Source organism: Sceloporus occidentalis, unplaced genomic scaffold (assembly GCF_023333645.1).
Source record: "Sceloporus occidentalis isolate IW3139 unplaced genomic scaffold, rSceOcc1.0.p SCAF_28, whole genome shotgun sequence".
Lineage (NCBI taxonomy): Eukaryota > Metazoa > Chordata > Lepidosauria > Squamata > Phrynosomatidae > Sceloporus > Sceloporus occidentalis.
The window spans coordinates 1,998,535-2,019,483 of NW_028317008.1; the positions used below are offsets into that span (position 1 = coordinate 1,998,535).

The 20,949-nt window shown below is 41.4% G+C and overlaps 1 protein-coding gene across 1 annotated transcript in view; it reads left to right on the plus strand.

Moving 5' to 3' along the window:
* Window positions 1–17,637, plus strand: part of LOC149299414 (regulator of G protein signaling 14-like) — a 32,291-nt gene extending 14,654 nt beyond the window's left edge. The window contains exons 10-15 of the mRNA XM_089485983.1: window positions 6,006–6,082; window positions 6,826–6,952; window positions 13,117–13,195; window positions 15,612–15,664; window positions 16,327–16,462; window positions 17,207–17,637. Coding sequence (XP_089342109.1) covers window positions 6,006–6,082; window positions 6,826–6,952; window positions 13,117–13,195; window positions 15,612–15,664; window positions 16,327–16,462; window positions 17,207–17,637 — 903 coding nt within the window. The remainder of the gene's footprint in view (window positions 1–6,005; window positions 6,083–6,825; window positions 6,953–13,116; window positions 13,196–15,611; window positions 15,665–16,326; window positions 16,463–17,206) is intronic.
* The last annotated feature ends 3,312 nt before the right edge of the window (window positions 17,638–20,949 follow it).

The window sequence follows — 20,949 nt, forward strand, 5'->3', positions numbered from 1 at the left end:
TTTTTTTACTTTATTTAACATGGAGGATGTTAAATAAAGTTGAAAAAAAACCCCGATGTTTTAATTTAAACCCTGTGCGGCCGCAAACCCCTAAGGCCGGCCCTGGTGGGGGCTTCCCGGCCCCTTAGAGCAGGACCGGCCTTTGGGGTGTGCGACCGCACAGGGCGTCACACTCTAGGGGGCGGTCCACACCGGGTGCCGCTCATCAGCGGGTGCCAACTTGCGGCACCCGGCACCCCTCCAGAGACGGACAGTAATGTCCGCCGCTGGAGGAGCAGGCTCGCAAGGGAGCGGTATCGGAGGTCTTTAACAGACCTCCGGTTCCCTTGAGTGATTTTAAGCCGGGTTCAACCCGGCTTAAAATCACTCAAGGGAGCCGGAGGTCTGCTAAAGACCTCCGATACCGCTCCCTTGTGATCCGCGCGGCAACAGCTGCTGTGCGCCGGGGTTTGTTGTTAGATCCCGGCGCACAACACTGAAGCCGCTCCCACCGCTGTCCGTGCCCTCTGAACCGGAAGAAGACAGAGAAGACAGAAGAACTGAAGAAGAAGAACGAAGAGGAGGAAAAGGAGCTGTAAGGAGAAAAGAGGAAAGGTAGGAAAATATTCAGTGAGAGTGGATTAGTATATATGTGTGGATTGGTATATATGTGTGGATTGGTATATATGTGTGGATTGGTGTATGTGTGGATTGTTATATATGTGTGGATTGGTATATACGTGTGGATTGGTATATACGTGGGGATTGGTATATACGTGTGGATTGGTATATACGTGTGGATTGGTATATACGTGTGGATTGGTATATACGTGTGGATTGGTATACGTGTGGATTGGTATATACGTGTGGATTGGTATATACGTGTGGATTGGTATATACGTGTGGATTGGTATATAGGTGTGGATTGGTATATATGTGTGGATTGGTATATATGTGTGGATTGGTAAGTGTGTGAGAGTGATGGGTGTTATGCTGTACCATTTCCAATGTCTTTTTCATGATCTAATTATGCTCTAAAAGTACATCATAACTCCCATCACTCTATACTGTTCCATACAGTGGCAGAGCTGGGAGGCAGAGGCCTTGCACCCTCACCGCAGGACTCCTGAAAGGTAAGTGAACTTCAAAGAGGGAGAGGGTAGATAGTTAGGAGGGGGTAGATAGGGAGAAGGGCGTGAGACGGGGGAAAGGGGGTAGATAGGGGGAAAGGGGGTAGATAGGGGAGAATGGAGTGAGAAGGGGTAGATGGGGCAGAAGGGAGTGAGAAGGGGTAGATAGGGCAATCATACTCCTATCATGCCAAGTCTGCGAGTACATCCTGGAATCTGGGTATGCCTGGGCATGATAGGAATGTGATTGCTGTTAACAATCATATATATATACATATAATATTGTTTTTTAATTGTTTTGTCCTATTTTGGTGTGTTACTTACTTTAAATAAAAGGGTTTTTTTTATGGTGTGGGGAGGTCATATTCGGTTTCGGACAGGTAAATGCTGCATTTTCGGTTTCAGTCCAGAATTCGTTTCGGTGCATCCCTACTACTAAGCCAGACAATGAAGTGGTAGGCCTACACCACAACAATGTTTGGCGTAGTATATAGTGATTGGGGTTATGCTGCACTATTGTCAATGTCTGGCTCAATGTATAGTGATAGGGATTACGCTGTACCACTGTCAATGTGTGCCTCAGTATATAGTGATAGGTGTTATGCTGTACCACCGTCATTGTCTGCCTCAGTATATAGTGGTAGATGTTATGCTGTACCACCGTCAATTTCTGCCTCAGTATATAGTGATAAGTATTATGCTGTACCACCGTCAATGTCTGCCTCAGTATATAATGATAACAGTGAGAAGAGGCAGAGGTGGTAGATAGTGATACAGGGGGATAGATAGTGAGAAAGGGGAGTTTTGTTACAAGTTTTTATTCCTTTCTTTTTTTGGGATGGGGGGGCACCAGAGGAGTAGTCCGCACAGGGCGCCAGAACACCTAAGGCCGGCTCTGCCTTAGAGTGGCGGACCCGGTTGCAATTGCAGCGGGCTTAAGGGGCTCTGCCTTAATGCGGCCATATAGGCCCAGTCAGTCCGGTCCTGACTGGGCCTATTTTAAGGTAGGAGCCTGGAGCTGCAGCTCCATCAGCCCCTAAGTCAATCCTGCCCTGCCACAGGCGCGGTCGCAGTTGCTGCTTGCTCTGGCAACAAGGTAAATAGGGTGAGGGAAGGGGCTGCAGTGAGAAGGGGCAGAGGGGGGTTAGGTTGTGAGAAAGGGGGAGAGGGGATAGATAGAGGCGGTACATATTGAGAAGTGGGGAAGGGGGTTACATAGTGAAAAGGGGGAACATAGTGAGAAGGGGCAGATAAGATGATGAGAGGGGGTAGTGTGAATGCGTATGAGAATGAATGAATAAATGCGTGGATGAATTGTGTGAATGCGTATGACAATTAATGAATTCATGTGTGGATGAATTGCTTGAATGATTTGTGAGACTGCATTAATGAATGTGTTAATGATTTGTGTGAATGATTAAGTGCAAAGAGGGTACATGAAGGGTGGGCTTTAACAATAAATAAATAAATATGGGCTGCTCAGGCTTAAATGCCCGGGCCTATTTTTTGTCCCAGTCCGGGCCTGATCCACACATACACCAATCCACACATATATACCAATCCACACATATATACCAATCCACACATATATACTAATCCACTCTCACTGAATATTTTCCTACCTTTCCTCTTTTCTCCTTACAGCTCCTTTTCCTCCTCTTCGTTCTTCTTCTTCAGTTCTTCTGTCTTCTCTGTCTTCTTCCGGTTCAGAGGGCACGGACAGCGGTGGGCGCGGCTTCAGTGTTGTGCGCCGGGATCTAACAACAAACCCCGGCGCACAGCAGCTGTTGCCGCGCGGATCACAAGGGAGCGGTATCGGAGGTCTTTAGCAGACCTCCGGCTCCCTTGAGTGATTTTAAGCCGGGTTGAACCCGGCTTAAAATCACTCAAGGGAACCGGAGGTCTGTTAAAGACCTCCGATACCGCTCCCTTGCGAGCCTGCTCCTCCAGCGGCGGACATTACTGTCCGTCTCTGGAGGGGTGCCGGGTGCCGCAAGTTGGCACCCGCTGATGAGCGGCACCCGGTGCGGACCGCCCCCTAGAGTGTGACGCCCTGTGCGGTCGCACACCCCAAAGGCCGGTCCTGCTCTAAGGGGCCGGGAAGCCCCCACCAGGGCCGGCCTTAGGGGTTTGCGGCCGCACAGGGTTTAAATTAAAACATCGGGGGGTTTTTTCAACTTTATTTAACATCCTCCATGTTAAATAAAGTTAAAAAAAACTTTATTTAACATGGAGGATGTTAAATAAAGTTAAAAAAACCCCGATGTTTTAATTTAAACCCTGTGCGGCCGCAGACCTGTAAGGCCGGCCTTGGTGGGGACTTCCCGGCTCCTTAGAGTGGCGGACCCGGTCGTAGTTGCGGCGGGCTTAAGGGGCAGGTGCCCCTTATGCCCTGCGTTAATGCGGCCGTAGGTAGGATAGGGGCCTGGAGCTGCAGCTCCATCAGCCCCTAAGTCAATGCGGCCCTGCCGTGGCCCGGCCCACCGGGCAAACACCCGGTGTGCCCGATGGCCAGTCCGGGCCTGGCTGTAAGACATGTGAGTGCACTATGATTATTCAGGCACTATTGCGTACATGCTTTTAAATGTGCACATTGTTGAAACAAGCTGTATAATAATACTAATAATAAATTGCAATTTTTATAGCAATTTTCTCAATGTGAGACTCAAAGCAATGTACAATATATATATAAGCAGACATATAAATGAAGGGTCTCTGATGGTCAGATGAGCTGACTGAATGCCTGATAGAAGAGGTGGGTCTTTTTTTGAAAGTTTGTAGTGATGATGCCTCTTTGATTGAGCCCTGTAAAGAGTTCCAGAGTTTTGGGGCAGTGTGGTTTAATGCCCAGGAAACTGAATTTGTCTTTATCTTGGGCACTGACAGGAGGGATACGTTGGCTGACCGAAGAGACTGAGATGGAATATTAGGTGTGAGGAGCTCTTTCGGGTACTATGGGCCTTGATTGTTTAAGGCTTTGAAGGTTAGCAGGCCAATTGTAATGTATGCCATTATATTGGATAAAAGGAGTGGCGAACCGGTGTTATGTGACATGAGTGAGTTTAATTGGTTAATAGTCTGGCTGCTGCATTTTATACTGCCTGTAGGCGATGGAGTTCTTTCTCTGGGAGGTCCACATAAAGTGCATTACAGTAATCTAAACGAGAGGACACAAATGCATGGATTAATGTTGGCATATTATCCAGTGGAATTAGGCGTCATGTCCTGGCTATGTTTCACAGAAAAAGAAGACAGGTTTTATTACAGAAGAAATCTGATTTTTAAATGATAGTCCAGAATCAATCAGTACTCTTTTGAACTTATGAGTTGAGAGCCTCCAAGTTTAAGGTCAGTTGGGTGATTATGACATAGTCTTGTTGCCCAGAGTCCCCTCAGCACAAGTATGTTTGTTTTGTCTGGGTTCACTTTTAGCCACATTGCATTCATCCACTCTATGAGGTCTGCTAATGCAACTATTGATGAGGCATGTTGGGTCTTTAATATCTGGGGCAAATGAGAAGTAGAGTTGTGTGTCACCTGCATAGCGATGGTATCTTAGGCTTTGTTGCCTAATGATCATACCTGGGAAATCACCGGGTTTGACCCAGAGATCACAGGTTCTCTGGTTCAATACCCGAATCCTCCGGGTCGCAGGAGCAGGGGCCACCCACCGATGTCGGCAGGAATGCCCACTGACATCCGGGGACCACCCACCGACAAAAGGGGACTGCCCACCGACAGCACAGGACCACCATCTGCTGACATCAGTGGGCAGACCTATTATAATTAAAGTCTTCAATCTTCCAGCAACTACCTGCAACAGATTCTCCTCTGTGACAAACTAAAGAAAACATCTCCTCTCATATCACCACCATTCCTGATTTTTTGTTGTAAAAAACATTGTTTTTTAAACTATTTAAAGTTCTTTTCTATGCGCCTGCTCTATTCTTCCAGGAAACATTGTTATTTTGGGAACTGACTTTTTAAGGCCATACTTGTATATTCAAAGAATTGTATTGATTTCAAATTGAAAGGATTTCACAGGAAGTCCCTTTGTAATAGCGAGGCTAAGAGCTTATCTTAATGAACAAACTGTATAATAACAATAATAACGATTGTAAGCTTGCGAGCAGGGCTCTCTCCACTTAATGTATCGTTTTTCTTAGTCTGTCAATTCTTGTCTTGTCATACCTCTTGAGTATATGTATTGTATTAAACACTTCGTAAATTGTTGGCGCTATTTAAATAAAAGATAATATTAATAATAATATTAATATTAATATGCTATTATGACACCTTACTTAGATTACTGTATATTTAAACCTTTTTTTCCTTGTACGGTAGTGGGTTAGATGTTTTTAAAAACATACTATGAAAAAATAGAATAAACATGTGAATATATATATATATATATATATATATATATATATATATATATATACATATTGCAAAGACGACAACGTATGAAAAAATAGCAAACAAAAAAAAAATTGCTGGAGTCTGTTGGTAGCCCCTGTACCTGGATGCAAGCATTGGCAATGTTTGATATGAAAGTGAATGCTGCAAATTCTCCTGTAGTAAAGGCAAGTGACCACAAGAGAGCAGTGTTATCCCACGCTGATGTGAACAGAGCCAATATCAAGTGGCCTCACACAAGTGACACCTTTTTAAAAGAGGTCTTAGTCATCCGAAGGAGTTTGGATAGTCCTTTATTAACTCCCTGACAGGTGGCTGTAGATAGTTTCATGATATAAGAACCCAAACCGGTCAGATACGTGAATGAGTTGCAAAACAGTTTTATCTCACACTTAAAGGCACTTTGTAAAACATAAGCAATTTTAATGGGTTCGTGGTAACATAACTCACACAGTATTCTTTTATACTGTTCTCCCTCAGAAGGCATTGGCACTGGATCAGGAATGCAAAGTTCTTACAGACCAGGAGGTGAGGCTGGAGAACAGAATCCACTTCGAGTGAGTTTATTTATTGGCTTGATATGGATATTTGTATGATTCATTTTAGTAACTAGAAAACAGATTAGCAGACGACAAACACATTATAAACACTGTAATGCTGCATACTTTTAGAAACTCTTTAAATAATTACATCGTAATTCAATGTATCATTTATTTGCAACAGAGCTTTCGTAGCATTTCACAGTTACCCAGAATTAGTCCCACACTGGCTGCCAACTTGATTTGTAAATTAAGTTAATGTTGCCCTCCTGTAATAATCACCTGGAAATCAATGTATTAGAAATAAAAATGAACTTTAAGTATATCTGATGTCCCAGGAGGAAATGGAGAAACATTCTGTAGCAAACCACCCAATCCGTGTAGGTTACACCTTTTGAAGCTCATGTTTTCCATCGATTCTCAACATTTTCATACGTAGACCGGACTATAAGTGTCAGTATCATACACCGTCTTTGTCAGACCTGTTTTAGGCAGGTTTAGGCTGTACCTAAGCTTTTCCCTAACTGGACTACGTATTATGTATTGGGACACTTAACCACATGCATTGTTTGTTAACAAAACACACATGATGACAGTAAATGGATCATGGTCCAGTTTTGAATCATCAATTGATCCCTAGAATTCTTAGTTTGCATTGCAAAAGCATAGGTATAACTATTGTATGTCTAGGAACGGATGACTCCACATCTGATATCGTGGTTGTTCTAAAAACAAATCAATTTTTTTTTGGGCGTCTGTAGTTTACAAATCGAATGCCTAAATAAGAATGTTCGTATAGTGTCAAAGCCCACGAAGACTATTCAAGAAGCAATACAGCCAACCATGAAGAAATATGGCCTGGAGAGTCAGCATGTTGTCCTCCGTAAGGTAAAAAATGTAAAAATGGTTTCTGCAATTTTACATTGATATTTATGCAATTGTTTATCTGTCAGATGACTGAAGGGAACTTGAATATTGTATGAATTCATAACCACTTAAAGGAACAGTCAATAGTCCATTTTTAATCCATTTTGTAAATAATCCATAGTTCCTTTCTTTCTCTGTTGTGGTGCAAGTGAGTAAAAAACAGCAAGGGCTGGCTATTTCAGCACTGTCTGTTCCCATTTTGGTTTTCTCACGTTAGGTTATTCAGGGTATGCCCAGACGTGGGTCCCTGGCCCACTACACCTAGAGGGATTAAAGCCATACCACACTGACAGAACCATTTAAGCAGCTTTATACATTATTGCAGAACAGGAAACATAACCAGTCATTTTTCTCGGAAGCATAGAATTGTCCAAAATGTCTTAGTATGCTGAAGGGGAAAATACCCTTTTGTATTCCAGTATGACTGTGCCCAGTGCACAAAGCAAGGTCCATAAAGACATGGTTGGTGTAACTGTCAGTTGTCCCAATACTTTTGTCCATATAGTATATGTGCATTATGTAAGACTGAGAGTAATGCACAGATCACAAAGAGACAGTTTTGTTTTTCATTTATTGCTTTAAATTGATTACACACTGAAGAAGGTCATTTCATGACATGGTAGCTTGCTATTTTTTGCAGGACAGTCCTGCTTCTCCAGGCAGTGGGGATCACGGGTCTGTTGTGGAGATCCTCTGATTTCTCCCTGACTGACCCTAGGAGCTGTCAATCAGTGGAGGTCTGTGCTCCATTGTAACTCCTACATGGCCACTTCATTACACTGTGAAGCTGATCGCAGGTGGGTGGTTTCACCTCTGACTCTGCACACTTTGAACCTGACCCCCCCCCCCTTTTATCACATCAAGACGGGTGTACTTAACCAAAATCCCTCCCTGTCACCGAACTTGGAATCATAGTAAATTGTATCTGAAAAAATCCTTCTGAAAAGTGAATGCAGAGTTTTCACTTCCCTGTCACCTATAATTATATACCAGCAGATGATGTGTTTTTGAAATGTCCTTGAATATTTATTCAATGTAAAAAAATGTTCGGAAATACATTGAGGAAATCATACAACACCCCAACCTGTAAAGGACATGCCGAGAGCAAATACTCAGAAACCCAATGCATAAACTGACCTAAAAGGTTTTCTGGTCTTGTATGACAGTAACTCTTTCTTTGTTTTAGATCTATTAGGCCAATAGTAACCCTGATTGTATCCCCTTGTCACTCTTATATTTGAGTTGACCTTATTTGCATGCACCTACCCAGAATCCCCTGTGGTTGTGGCAGCACCTTCTGGCTTGTCTGGTGTCTGTAGATGAGTGTTAAATAATGCTTCTACTACCCCCTTAATTTTAAGTGGAAGGGTTTTCCATTACCTTTACCCACCATAACTTATTTATATTTGTGTATTAAAGCCAAAATTATATGATGAATGGCATACGTGTATAACGATGATCAAATGTTAATATATGTATTTGTCAAGAAAAAAGTATGTCGTCAATAAATAGAAACTTCAATATTGTACTAATATGATACACGAAGAGTTGTACTGAGTCGCTGTGCATGCATATTCATTGGATGTGCTTCCCCCTGGTGGGTGAATTCAGTACTGCATCAAGCAACCCATACCTTCTCAAATGGCAGCAGAGCCAAGATTAGCCATCGAGAGGTATGGAGAGGTGAGTAGAGCTTTACGGCAGTACCCTGTCCAAGACAACCCCATAAGTACCAGGCAGGCCACAGTGCTAACAGAGGCTTTAATTAACATTTTCAAAAATAAAACCGCATGATTGATTCTTAGTGTCGTAAGCTATATCTACTTTCTATACATTAAATGGTTGTATTTATATCTCTATCACTGGACTTTCATAGGCTACAGAAACTCTCTTCATATTTTTTATTTTTGTAAGGAAAGTCAGGGCATGTTTTAGGCACAACAGCTATGAATAGCTGCTTGGATTTTGAAAGTTTGTGTTGGCCATACATAGCATAACAAAAACATTTCCCAATCTTTCACAATTTCCTTTAGGGCTATTATATTTCCCATTGTTCCTGTAAGAAAATTATGTTTTTATTGTCCACAGATAAGTAGCAGCCATTGTATTATTACTTGAAATGTAAGATGTTTTTAGATTAACCCTAACAGGTTGTACGTTTGAAAGTAAACGTTCTGTAGATTAATTTGTTATTTTATTTCTTTCTAATTTATCTCATTCAATGCAAGGATGAGCAAAGCTAACAAAATATGAAATTATATAATTCCAGAAAATGTCTCTATCGAAAGACTGGTTTGATGATAGTGTGTGCTCAATTCAGGTTAGTTCTAAGACACGCAGAGCCTAAACCCTTATCAAAGCTCCAAACTACCCAGTAGAGGACTGCATTGGGAGGCCAAGAAAGCTGCAGGCGCGGGAGGTCTTGCTGGGGTTGCGGGCGGGAGCAGGTGGCCAGGCACTGTACCTGCGGGTCCCGGTAATCCCGCAAGGCTGCCTTCTCGCTGCTCCCTTACAGTGTCTCCTCTCTTGCGCCGCCCAGGAACAAAACAGAGTCACGTGATGTGACCTCACTTCCCGTAACTCCGCCTTGTTCCTGGGCAGAGTAAGAGAAGAGATGCTGTGAGGGAGGAATTCGAGGGCAGCCTTGCAGGACTGCGCGGGAAATCTGCAGTTCAGGTAAGGAGGTGGGTTTGATTGGCCACAAATGTGGCGGGACCGGGCGGGATTGGCCACAAATGTGGTGGGAGAAGAAAGGATTGGCCACAAATGTGGCTGGAGCGGGCAGGAGTGGAGCACCCACATTTCGGGAGCGGGCGGGATTGGTCAAAAAGTCAGCGGGTGTAGACGGGAGTGGAATTAAAAAAGCAGTCCCGCGCAGGGCTCTACTCAGGGGCGTACCTAGAGTATTTGGCACCTGGGGCTGATCCTGTATGTGGCACCCCCCCACACACACACTTTAAAACTGCATAGCTTCTACCATTATATACTTCAGGCGCAGACACTGAAGGTGGTACAGCATAACACTTACTGTTATCATTATATACTGAGGCAGACATTGATGGTGGTACAGCATAACACCTATCACTATATACTGAGGCAGACATTGACGGTTGTACAGCATAACACCTACCACTATATACTGAGGCAGACAATGACGGTGGTACAACATAACGCCTATCACTATATACTGAGGCACACATTGACGGTGGTACAGCGTAATCCCTATCACTATACATTGAGCCAGACATTGACAATAGTGCAGCATAACTCCTATCACTATATACTAAGCCAAACATTGATGTGGTGTAGGCCTACCACTTCATTAGTAGTAGGGATGCACCGAAACCGAAAATGCAGCATTTACCTGGCCGAAACCGAATATGACCCCCCCACACCATAAAAAAAAAAAAAAAATCTAACACTTTTATTTAAAGTAAGTAACACACCAAAATAGGACAAAACAATTAAATAACAATATATGATTGTTAACAGCAATCACATTCCTGTCATGCCCAGGCATACCCAGATTCCAGGATGTACTCGCAGACTTGGCATGATAGGAGTATGATTGCCCTATCTACCCCTTCTCACTCCCTTTCGTCCTACCTACCCCGTCTCACTCCCTTCTCCCTATCTACCCCCTATCCCCCCGCCTCACTCCCTTCTCCCTATCTACCCCCTCCTAACGATCTACCCTCTCCCCCTTTGAAGTTCATTTACCTTTCAGGAGTCTTGCGGTGGGGGTGCAAGGCCTCTGTCTCCCAGCTCTGTCACTGTATGGAACAGTATAGAGTGATGGGAGTTATGATGTACTAGAGCATAATTATATAATGAAAAATACATTGGAAATGGTACAGCATAACACCCATCACTCTCACACACTTACCAATCCGCACATATACCAATCCACATATATACCAATCCACACACATACCAATCTACACACACACCAATCCACACACATACCAATCCACTCTCACTCACTGAATGCTTTCCTACCTTTCCTCTTTTCTCCTTACAGCTTCTTTTCCTCCTCTTCGCTCCTCTTCTTCAGTTCTTCTGTCTTCTTCCGGTTCAGTGGGCACGGCTTCAGTGTTGTGCGCCGGGATCTGACAACAAGTCCCGGCGCACAGCAGCTGTTGCCGCCCAGATCGCAAGGGAACGATATCGGAGGTCTTTAACAGACCTCCGGCTCCCTTGAGTGATTTTAAGCCAGGTTCAAGGCTCCCTTGCGAGCCTGCTCCTCCAGCGGCGGACATTGCTGTCCGTCTCTGGAGGGGTGCCGGGTGCCGGCAAGTTGGCACCCCCCTGATGAGCGGCACCCGGTGCGGACCGCCCTCCCCGCCCCCCGCTAGGTACGCTACTGGCTCTACTACCCAGTATCTGCACAGGGTAGCCTAAAGCTCAATGCTGCAGGGTCACATAGAGGGTGCCTGCCCCCTTTAGGCTCCGCCCCTTTGTCCCAGGATCCAGGAAGGGAATGTTGGTGATTATGCAGCTGTTCCCCGTTAAGCCAGTAGACAGCGAAAGATTTAGACCCCCTTGATTAACTTGCTCCAAGAGCTGTACCGCAAACTCTGTAGCTTTGGTTTATTGCCAGGTTTTTCTCCTCCATTAGCTTGTTCTATGGTACTCAGCCAAAGTTCACGTTGTAAGACCTTAGTGGATACCCATGAATTGTCAGTACAACGAAATGAGACCAACAGAGGGCCCAATGAATAGCCTGTAACACCAGATCATATACATTCCAATCAATCACAAATAACTTCAGAAATAATACAAATATTTGATGACAAATAGTAAAAGTATCAGACACAAAAATAAGCCTGACTTTCTGTGGAAAAAAACACAAAAGCAGAATAGCGTATATGATCTATATTAGAGATTCTAGATGAACAGGTTACCAGTATCATCAAGAAAAACATGTCTCAGAATTCCACACAAAAAAGGGGCCAGATTAACACGTGCAAATTTAAAAAAATATGTAAGGAACTGAATGCCATATAAGATCCAAGACCAACCACACTGCCCTTGATCAGATACTGAATATAAGATAACCGGCAAGGTATGCTTTATTATGAGCTGTGAAGTTATATATGAAAGAAGACTCTTTCAGAACATTGGAAAAGGGACGACGTGCAAACAATGCACTTACAATGCTTGGTGTGGCCTCTTTTGGTGGTTTATGAACAAGTACACGCATTTGGCTATCCACTCCCGGTATTTCCGGTGGTAAAGGAGGGCCTGTTTTGTTTTAGTGGGTGAGGTATGAGGTAGGGCTTTACGAAGCACTTTCTGTTTGACTTTCCAACTTATTCACAAGCACATATGTAACTGAGCAAGGCATTTAGAAGAACAATGCATTTTTTACACTAATTAAAAAAAACCTAAATATTTTTTATTTAATATGTCGTTTATATATACTTTGACAATATACATTTAGTAGAGCTCCTAGAAAACAGCCATGTTAGGATCGGATAGGACTCATCAAAACTGGAGTACTTTGACGTAGTGGTGGGCTAAGCAATATATGGCCATATAATGTGATGGAATCACATTATAGATACAAATGTAGCAAATAAAGAAGGACAGAGAGATTTAGGTCCCAGTGTAGGACCGTCCTTCCTAAAGGAGGACTCGAGAGCAGTAAAGACAGTAGAGAAGACAGGCATAGCAGACTCACTCATTGCCAGTACTGCTATTTTCCTTTTTAACTGCATTTGATAGTAAAACTTGCAATGTCTTTTTTTATGGGAGATTCCATTTAAGCAGAAAGGCTTTCTAAGTGGGTAAGATGCGTTTCCTCTGCCATTAAATGCTGTGTTCCTATGCCAAAAAGCATCTGGTCGCTGTCTCTTGATAAAGCAGACAAATGTCTTTGTAAGAAATTAAAATAAAGTATTTTGTAGAGCTTGTTATCTTATCCAGTGTAAGAAGTTCTTAGTGACAGATCAAAACTAAATGCAATGTTTATAGTGAATACGGGATATGTTTAAAATGTGTCTTAGTTTTTATCAAAATCAACTTCACTTTTTATTTGTTTTTTTCTTTTAAATTGTAAACATATTCATTATGAGATCATAATCCTCATTATATTAACTGTGAAGTATTCTGTCTGTATGTAGGTTGGCGACTCACAAGTTTTGGATCAAAGATGTTCTGTTAATGAGGTAGCTGGGCAGATGCTTATGTTAGATGTCACAGGTAAGACCCTAAATACATGGGCGTAGGAACCCCTAAAAATCTGGGGGGGATAGCATTTTTACTGGTAGGGTATACCTGATCATTTCACCAGCAGGGACTTTTATGACATTGCATTATAAATACATAGGCATTAATATGTAGTTGGTCCCCCTTTGCAGCTATAACGGCTTCCACTCTTCTGGGAACGATTTCCACAAGATTTTGGAGAGTTTTTGTGGGGAATTTTTGCAACCATGCCTTTATGGACCTTGTTTTGTACACTGGGGCACAAAGTTAGAAGCATAGTGTTGTCCAAAATGTCTTGGTATATCACCTTCAGCTCATAAAACGTTCTACTAGATAAATGAGAGAAAATTCCCACAGAAACAGAAAAATCTTACAACCACAGATGGACTCCACTGGACACGGCCACAGAGACTACTATGATGTATTGAAGGAACCATCTAAGACTCCTAACACGTCATGCACACAGGAACATATCCACACACTTAAACACATGAATAACATACATACACATGCACACACTAACAAACACACACACACACGCAATAATACACCCCAAAACAATCCCACCCTAATATACCTAAACACATGCCCACTATAACACACCTGGAAACATACTAACATACCCATAAAAACAGATGTGCACAATAACGTACCCACAAACATACACTATCACACCCAGACACACATTCAAACACATCCTTCACTTACTCTGCATTCCCTCTAGATTTAACACGTGGCGCTTTGTATTAGTGATGCCCTAGACCAAGTAGCACCCCGCAATATTCTCTTGTGTCCAAATGCTACATACAGTGACACACACACTCATTTTAACCAGAAATAGGCCTGGATTTAACCCTAGGTGCCCCTGAGTTAAACATGTGTTACAGGGAATCATTCTCTTTCCTTTAAGTACGACATGGCTGCTCATACACACACATATGCACTGCTCTTACGCATGCCTGCCCACAAAAACAAATATATACGCTGCAATTGCCTGCACATACACTTGCCAGTACTCACACATATGCACTACCCTTATACACGCCTGCCCAAACATACATAAACTGCTCACACACACATGCCTCCCCATAAATATACACTGCCCTTGCACATACTTACACAGACGTATACACTATAAGACAAATACACTCCTTATATACACACATATACACTGCCCATACAGACATACACATATACACAGCCCATACAGACGTACACATATACACTGCCTATACAGACGTACACATATACACTGCCCATACACACGTATGCACATACACTGCCCTATACACACACATATGCCTGCCCAAGTGCTCATACACATTCATAAACATTGCCCATATACATGCCTCACCATTTGTATATGCACACACACATATCTACCATCAGACCCCCCCTCGTTTTGCACATCAGACACCCCCCCTTCGTTTTGCACATCAGACCCCATCTTCGTTTTGCACATCAGACCCCCCCTCGTTTTGCACTTCAACCCCCCCTCGTTTTCCACTTCAAACCCCCCCTCTTTTTCCACTTCAAACCCCCCTCTTTTTCCACTTCAAACCCCCCCTTATTTTCCACTTCAAACCCCCCCTCGTTTTCCACTTCAAACACCCCCCCTCGTTCTTCACATCTCTTACCTTTCTCTTCTTCCTTTCTGCTTTCTCTTCATCCTCTCCTTCTGGTTTGCCGCTCACTCTCAGTGAAGTGCGGCTGCGCACAGCTGTTTATGCTGAGCGCCGGGGCTGGGATATAAACGTCATATCCCATCGCCCGGCGCTCAGTGACAGAGAGCACACTGATCTCCCCAACCCAACCCTGCTGCTGATCGGGCAGCTGCTGATCGGGCAGCTGTGCACCACTTACAGCCCTGGGGGGGATTTCTCTATTATCGGTCCCCCCCACATGATTACCTGGAGGGGATCCATCCCCCCCCCCCGTCCCCCCCGGTTCCTACGCCCGTGCCCAAATAAAAATATACCAAGTACACTGTTTGTGTATGTGTGTTTGTATAGAGACTGATCTAGCCTCTCTTTTTAAATCAATTTTTATTAATTATTTGGATATTATATTATATTTTGGATATTATATCTTGTATATTATATTATATTTTGTCAATTCTCCGTTTATTAAAGAATAGTACAAATTCGACATATAGTAAGCATGAATACATCAAATAACAGGTACAGAGAAATGTTAACCTATAACCAGGAAACCAAAGAAAAGAAAGGTGCGCCGGCATAAAATTGAAGTGAAATATTATATTATATTTTGGATATTATTATTATTTATTCGGAAACTACCGGTATATAATAGTAATAGTATACAATCATTTTCTTGGGTAAAATCCATAAGGAATATCATGTCTCACAGAATAAAATCTTGTTATCGATGTTCTATAATTACTCTGCAGACATAAAGGAGGCTCCTAATCGGACAGGAAACGCAGTCAATCATCAAACTAAGGTAATTTGTCTGACTAGAATATATAGCAAATCTTTAAAAATGGCTCACATAAAAAAAGCATATAAATAAGAGCCGCTGGTCGATAGCTTGCATTATTGAGGAAATAAATTGAAGTGTGTATATTTTGGAAAACTTGCAAACAAGGATTAAATATTGATACCAAAACAGTATGGGATAAAGTTCCTGAGCAGGAAGGGGTGGACAGATAAGCATTGCAGCACACCATGAGATTTCTTGGCTATCGATTTCACGCACTTTTTCTGTAGTCTTGAAAAAAATGGACAATTTCCATTCCATTTGAAAAATAACCTCAATCACCACAACAAAACGTTTATTTACAAAGTGTGAGCAGTTTCCACAATGCAATTCAAGAGAAGTACATTGGGTACAAAGGTGTTACATCTGTAGTTGGTAATTGGGGTCAGGGTGGCAAATAAAGTGTCAGCTTGGTGAGCAATGGGCCAGTTGAAGTCGTGGCGCACTTGGCAGGATATATAGTGAAAACATAACATGGTTATATGAATTTTAAACCACTGGAAGGCTGATTTGTTACAGTGCAGACATGCTAGATATTGCCTTGTCTATATATAGACTGTGACACTGGTTAGTCTGTGAGACCTGTCATTTGCTTCAAAATCAACTTGCCATTAAACTATTTACAGAAAGACTCCATAAAGGAGAAGATCAGAGAGACAAATATACCAGTGCCACGAAGGCAGACTAACCACATAAATCACATACCAGGCGATTCTGGGAAAGTGAAGAATAAGCCCCATCATCAAGCATACGACATTGAAGGTAAGTTCTTTCTACATCACTGCTGCACAACCACATACAGAATTAGGCCAGTGTTTAATGTCTCTTTTAATCCAGGTAACAAACAACTGCCCACTTCATGTGGCAGTTGAATCCCCCACTGCTAAAACTACCAAGACTAGTGCTTTTTTCCACAAAAAATATAGGTGGTTAGTAGTAAAAAATGGATGTGCTATTGTTGACGTGGCAGACGCAAAACAATGTTCAATTATTTCTGGAGAAAATATACGAATTAACAATTATTCATGGCGAGTGTTGGTGGTGTAAACAAATAGTTACATAGCATGTCGAACATCCACTAGAGATTACGCTGAGCTCTGATAGAAAGAAAACAGTTTATAGCTTTTAAAAGAGATTATATAAAAACAGGTTTGTGAATAGACCCTACAATGAGCAATAAGAGGAGATGTTTAACTGTGAAAAGGTGAGTTATGGCAGACAGCTTGTATGAATAATTTCAGACACCACACTGAGTCCCAGGTGCAAGTACTTTGCAAGCAGGAATGAATGCAGGTTTTTGTCAGCGTGTCTCATAATGCTTCCCTGGCAGTCAAAATGCCCATTATCATTTCATAAAAATGTTATTGCCACAGCTACTTAAACTAAGCATACAATTACGATTCCTTATTTCTCAAATACATTCATACCCTGGTTTCTTTTTGCTAAATTTTGTTTAATAGACATTTCAGAAACGATTAGGTCTGTTCTGTGTTGTTTTGAATACAGGATTGGTTGAGCTGCTTAACAGAGTCCAGAGCTCCAGAGCAGAAGACCAACGAGGCCTGTTGTCCAAGAAGGACCTGGAGTTACCAGAATTCCTTAAGCTTCCCGCCGTGAATAGACATGATTCATGTGACATGGCAGGTCTGAATGATTCCATAGAAAGTCCAGAGGTGCCACCCTGTAGCCTTGATGTATCATTATCTCCTGAGATCTGCAGTGAACACAAATCTTGTACAGACACCAGATCATCATTGCCAGAGTCTTTTACATCTTCACAAAAACAAATTGCAAGCAACACTGCCGCCCTGAAAGATGGGGTTCGCATAAATAGAGACACAATTCATGAGGAGATCATTTCTGAATTGAACTCCATGCATCAACCTCCATCAGCTAACAACCAAATGCAAACAGAGAGTTTTGATTCTCCACTGTAATAACCAAAATGTCCATTTTCCTGTAGCAATTGCACTCCCTGTGGTGAAATCATGGATGTAAATAAGTGATCGCAAAATGTTGCAAAATAACAATTTTTCATAGATCATCACATAAACCGACAATCTTGTATATAGTAATCAACCAAAATTATGTGTAAAAGCTTCTTCTATATATGATGAAGAGAGAAGACAGAGGCAGCCAAATTCAGGTTTATCTGCAGCATTCGTAGCATTCAGTGGAGTATATGATGACTTTGTAATACGCTTTTACATCATAGCATTTTAAAACTGAAGTGGTACAGAAGAGGTGGTACAGAAGAGGTGGTGCTTCCATAAATGCATCTCAGAACATGGATAATGAATATGTTGTCCTGCATTTACACCCTAATGTATGGAATATCAGAACATCTAGGTAGATGTCTGTATGTTAGAAAATATACACCAAAGCAGTGTAGACAAAGAGTTTATGTCCTATGTTTGACATATTATACAATTTGTGTACATAATACAACTGGTTATGTTCCATTTATATACCTTCACAGCAATATATATACGGTTACTCAACTAAGCCATCCTCCGTTAATGCAATAATCCCACATAAAACATCCACTATATATATATATATATATATATATATATATATATACACACACAGTTCAGTACAGCACTTTAACATGAATGTAAGTAAATATGTCAATTTTCATTTATGGATATATAGTATCCCCCACAGGCAATGAACACATATTGGTAGAATACTTGTAACTAGGAAATTGAATGCTAATTTCAAATACCAAAAATTGAAGAAATTCAATAAAAAACTGAATGAATGGAAAAGCACATGAAAAGCATTTTTGTATCTCTTTATTATTAAGCTTAAATCAGAAAATGTGTATATAAAGAGGCGGCCATTATGTTAAAGATATGGGAAATAAAATAAAAAAAAATGATCATATTTTGTCCTCTCTCTCAAGGCAAAAGAAACAGAAAATGCAAAAAAGTCTGTATTCTGCAATCATATGTCTCTAAATGTGACTGTTCTATTGCCACCATTTAGTATGGCTTTACTTTTATTAGTCATGGCTGACCTTTGGAGAGGGCCATATTTAATTATAATAGGGCCTTGTGCAAGCCCCTTCTAGGGGGTGACTTTCTCGCTCAAACACCACACTAAGCTGATTTTTGTGGCAATGCTAATGAAGTCCTGCTGAATTATTTCCTCTATGATCTGGATGATTAACAACGAGCCATTCTATTGTTAGCCACTTTAAAACATCCCATTAATGACAATTGCATTGGTCATGGTGAATGTGAGCATGCATCTCTGATTGCAACTCCATTGCGATCAGCAATGCAAGGCTACTGAGCCCTACTTGTGATCAGTGCATGGGAGATCAGATGGAAGAGAGTAAGAAACTAAGTTTCTGCATTCTACACATAGACGTTAATATATAGTAGGTCGCTCCTCTTTGGAGCGGCAACATTCTTCGGGGAAGGCTTTCCACAAGATTTTGGAGTATTTCTGGGGGAATTTTGGGCCATTCATCCAGTAGAGCGTTTGCGAGGTCAGGCACTGATGTTGGAAGAGAAGGTCTGGCTCTTAATCTCCATTCCCATTTATCCCAAAGGTGTTTGATGAGGTTGAGGTCAGGGCTCTGTGCGCGCCAGTCAAGTCCTTCCACACAAAACTAATCCAACCAAAGTTCATTCCCAAATTATTTTTTTTTGTCATCTAGGAAAGTGACCTGTCCGAATCTGAGCTGCATAGTCTTTCAGGAGCTTTATATATTCAATAAAAATAAAAATAATTAAATATCAATTAAAAATCACTAACTTAAAAAACTACTGGTTCTTTTTAAAAGAACTGGAAATCCAAAGTTGTGACTGTTCTTTAACAGTTCGTTTAATAGCCTGGGTTGAGAAAAAGGTTCAGAAATAATAATATACACTTTTATCCTCAGAATCATTTAGCATTTTTACAGAAGCACTCCAGGCTTTTTTTTATACTATCACTGCATGCAAATTGGTGCAGACATTATTTACTAGAATGCCCAACATGCATTAAAAAGTAAAAATAAAATTTTGGCAACTAGGCTGTTTTTTTCAAGGTCACCCAATCAAGTCAATGTTTAAATGTTCATCAAAGTTATTCCAGGGTTAGGATTGGTTAATATTCCTTCACATTGACATTGGACAATAACTTTTTTTTCTTTCTCTCTTTATAAATGGTGTTTGTTTCACCCATTATGTTTTGGACCCCGAGATTGGTCTTTTGTGTATAACATGTTGATAAAGGTAGGGTAAACACGTAGCAACCCCTGATTCTGGTTGTAACTCATTAAACTCTCATAATATACCACTCATGCTTCTGACAGCCTTGATGCTATATAAAGTATGTATATATTAACCCGTTTCCTGTAAAAAGATGCAAGTTTTGAGTAAAAATGTCTGTTCAGAATCATAATCTTCGTTAGCAGTGATGTGTCAAACATGAGAACTGTCTGCAGGAGTCATAAGTGTTCTGAGAAACAATAGTATGGCACCACAAGGCAATTTAGAAGAATATCTGACATTTTTCACTCTGTACAAAAAAAAAAAAACGGTGACAGACTGGTTTCTGCACCAAGCAAGATTCAAGGCTTCAAATAAATAGAATTCTATCTCAATGAAGGAGTAGTTGAAGTGAAAGTAATAAGACTCTCAAATGGAAATGAGAAAGACTGGACTAATAGGCTTTGTTGTGTTGTAATAGAGAGCACAGCTTTTTATTTTGTTCTGGCAACATAAAAAGAAATAACTGTTGAGAGCAGAGACGGATAATTTTTCTGTATGTTTCAAAACCTATAGAAATTACAAACATGAAACAACCATGAGCAGAAAACTATTATCAGCTATCTGATAAGAGACAGGAAGGGTTTGGCTTTGTGACAGAAGGACCCAATGGCCAATGCAGAAACCCACAGAAAATTAATATTGCTGGGTTAAAATCAGCGTTGCCCTACATGATACATTTTATATTACCGTCCCCATCACCTGGAGGAGCATAATACATGCAGATACAAAGTATAGTATAGCGTTTCTTTTACAGTATTTTGGAGATGTGTCAAAGGCACTTATTATAAAACACCTATATAAAATGCTTTGGCAGCCAATGTCCTTAAAGTGAATCCATTAGATAACTGTTGTAGTTTATGTGTCATCCTCATTGTATATTCCCATAAAATGCCACTAGCACATACTAACACCACTTGGCAAGAGTGTAATGAATACTAGCATACTACATCTAGTGACATTTGTTGTTGATGTTGAAGCCCA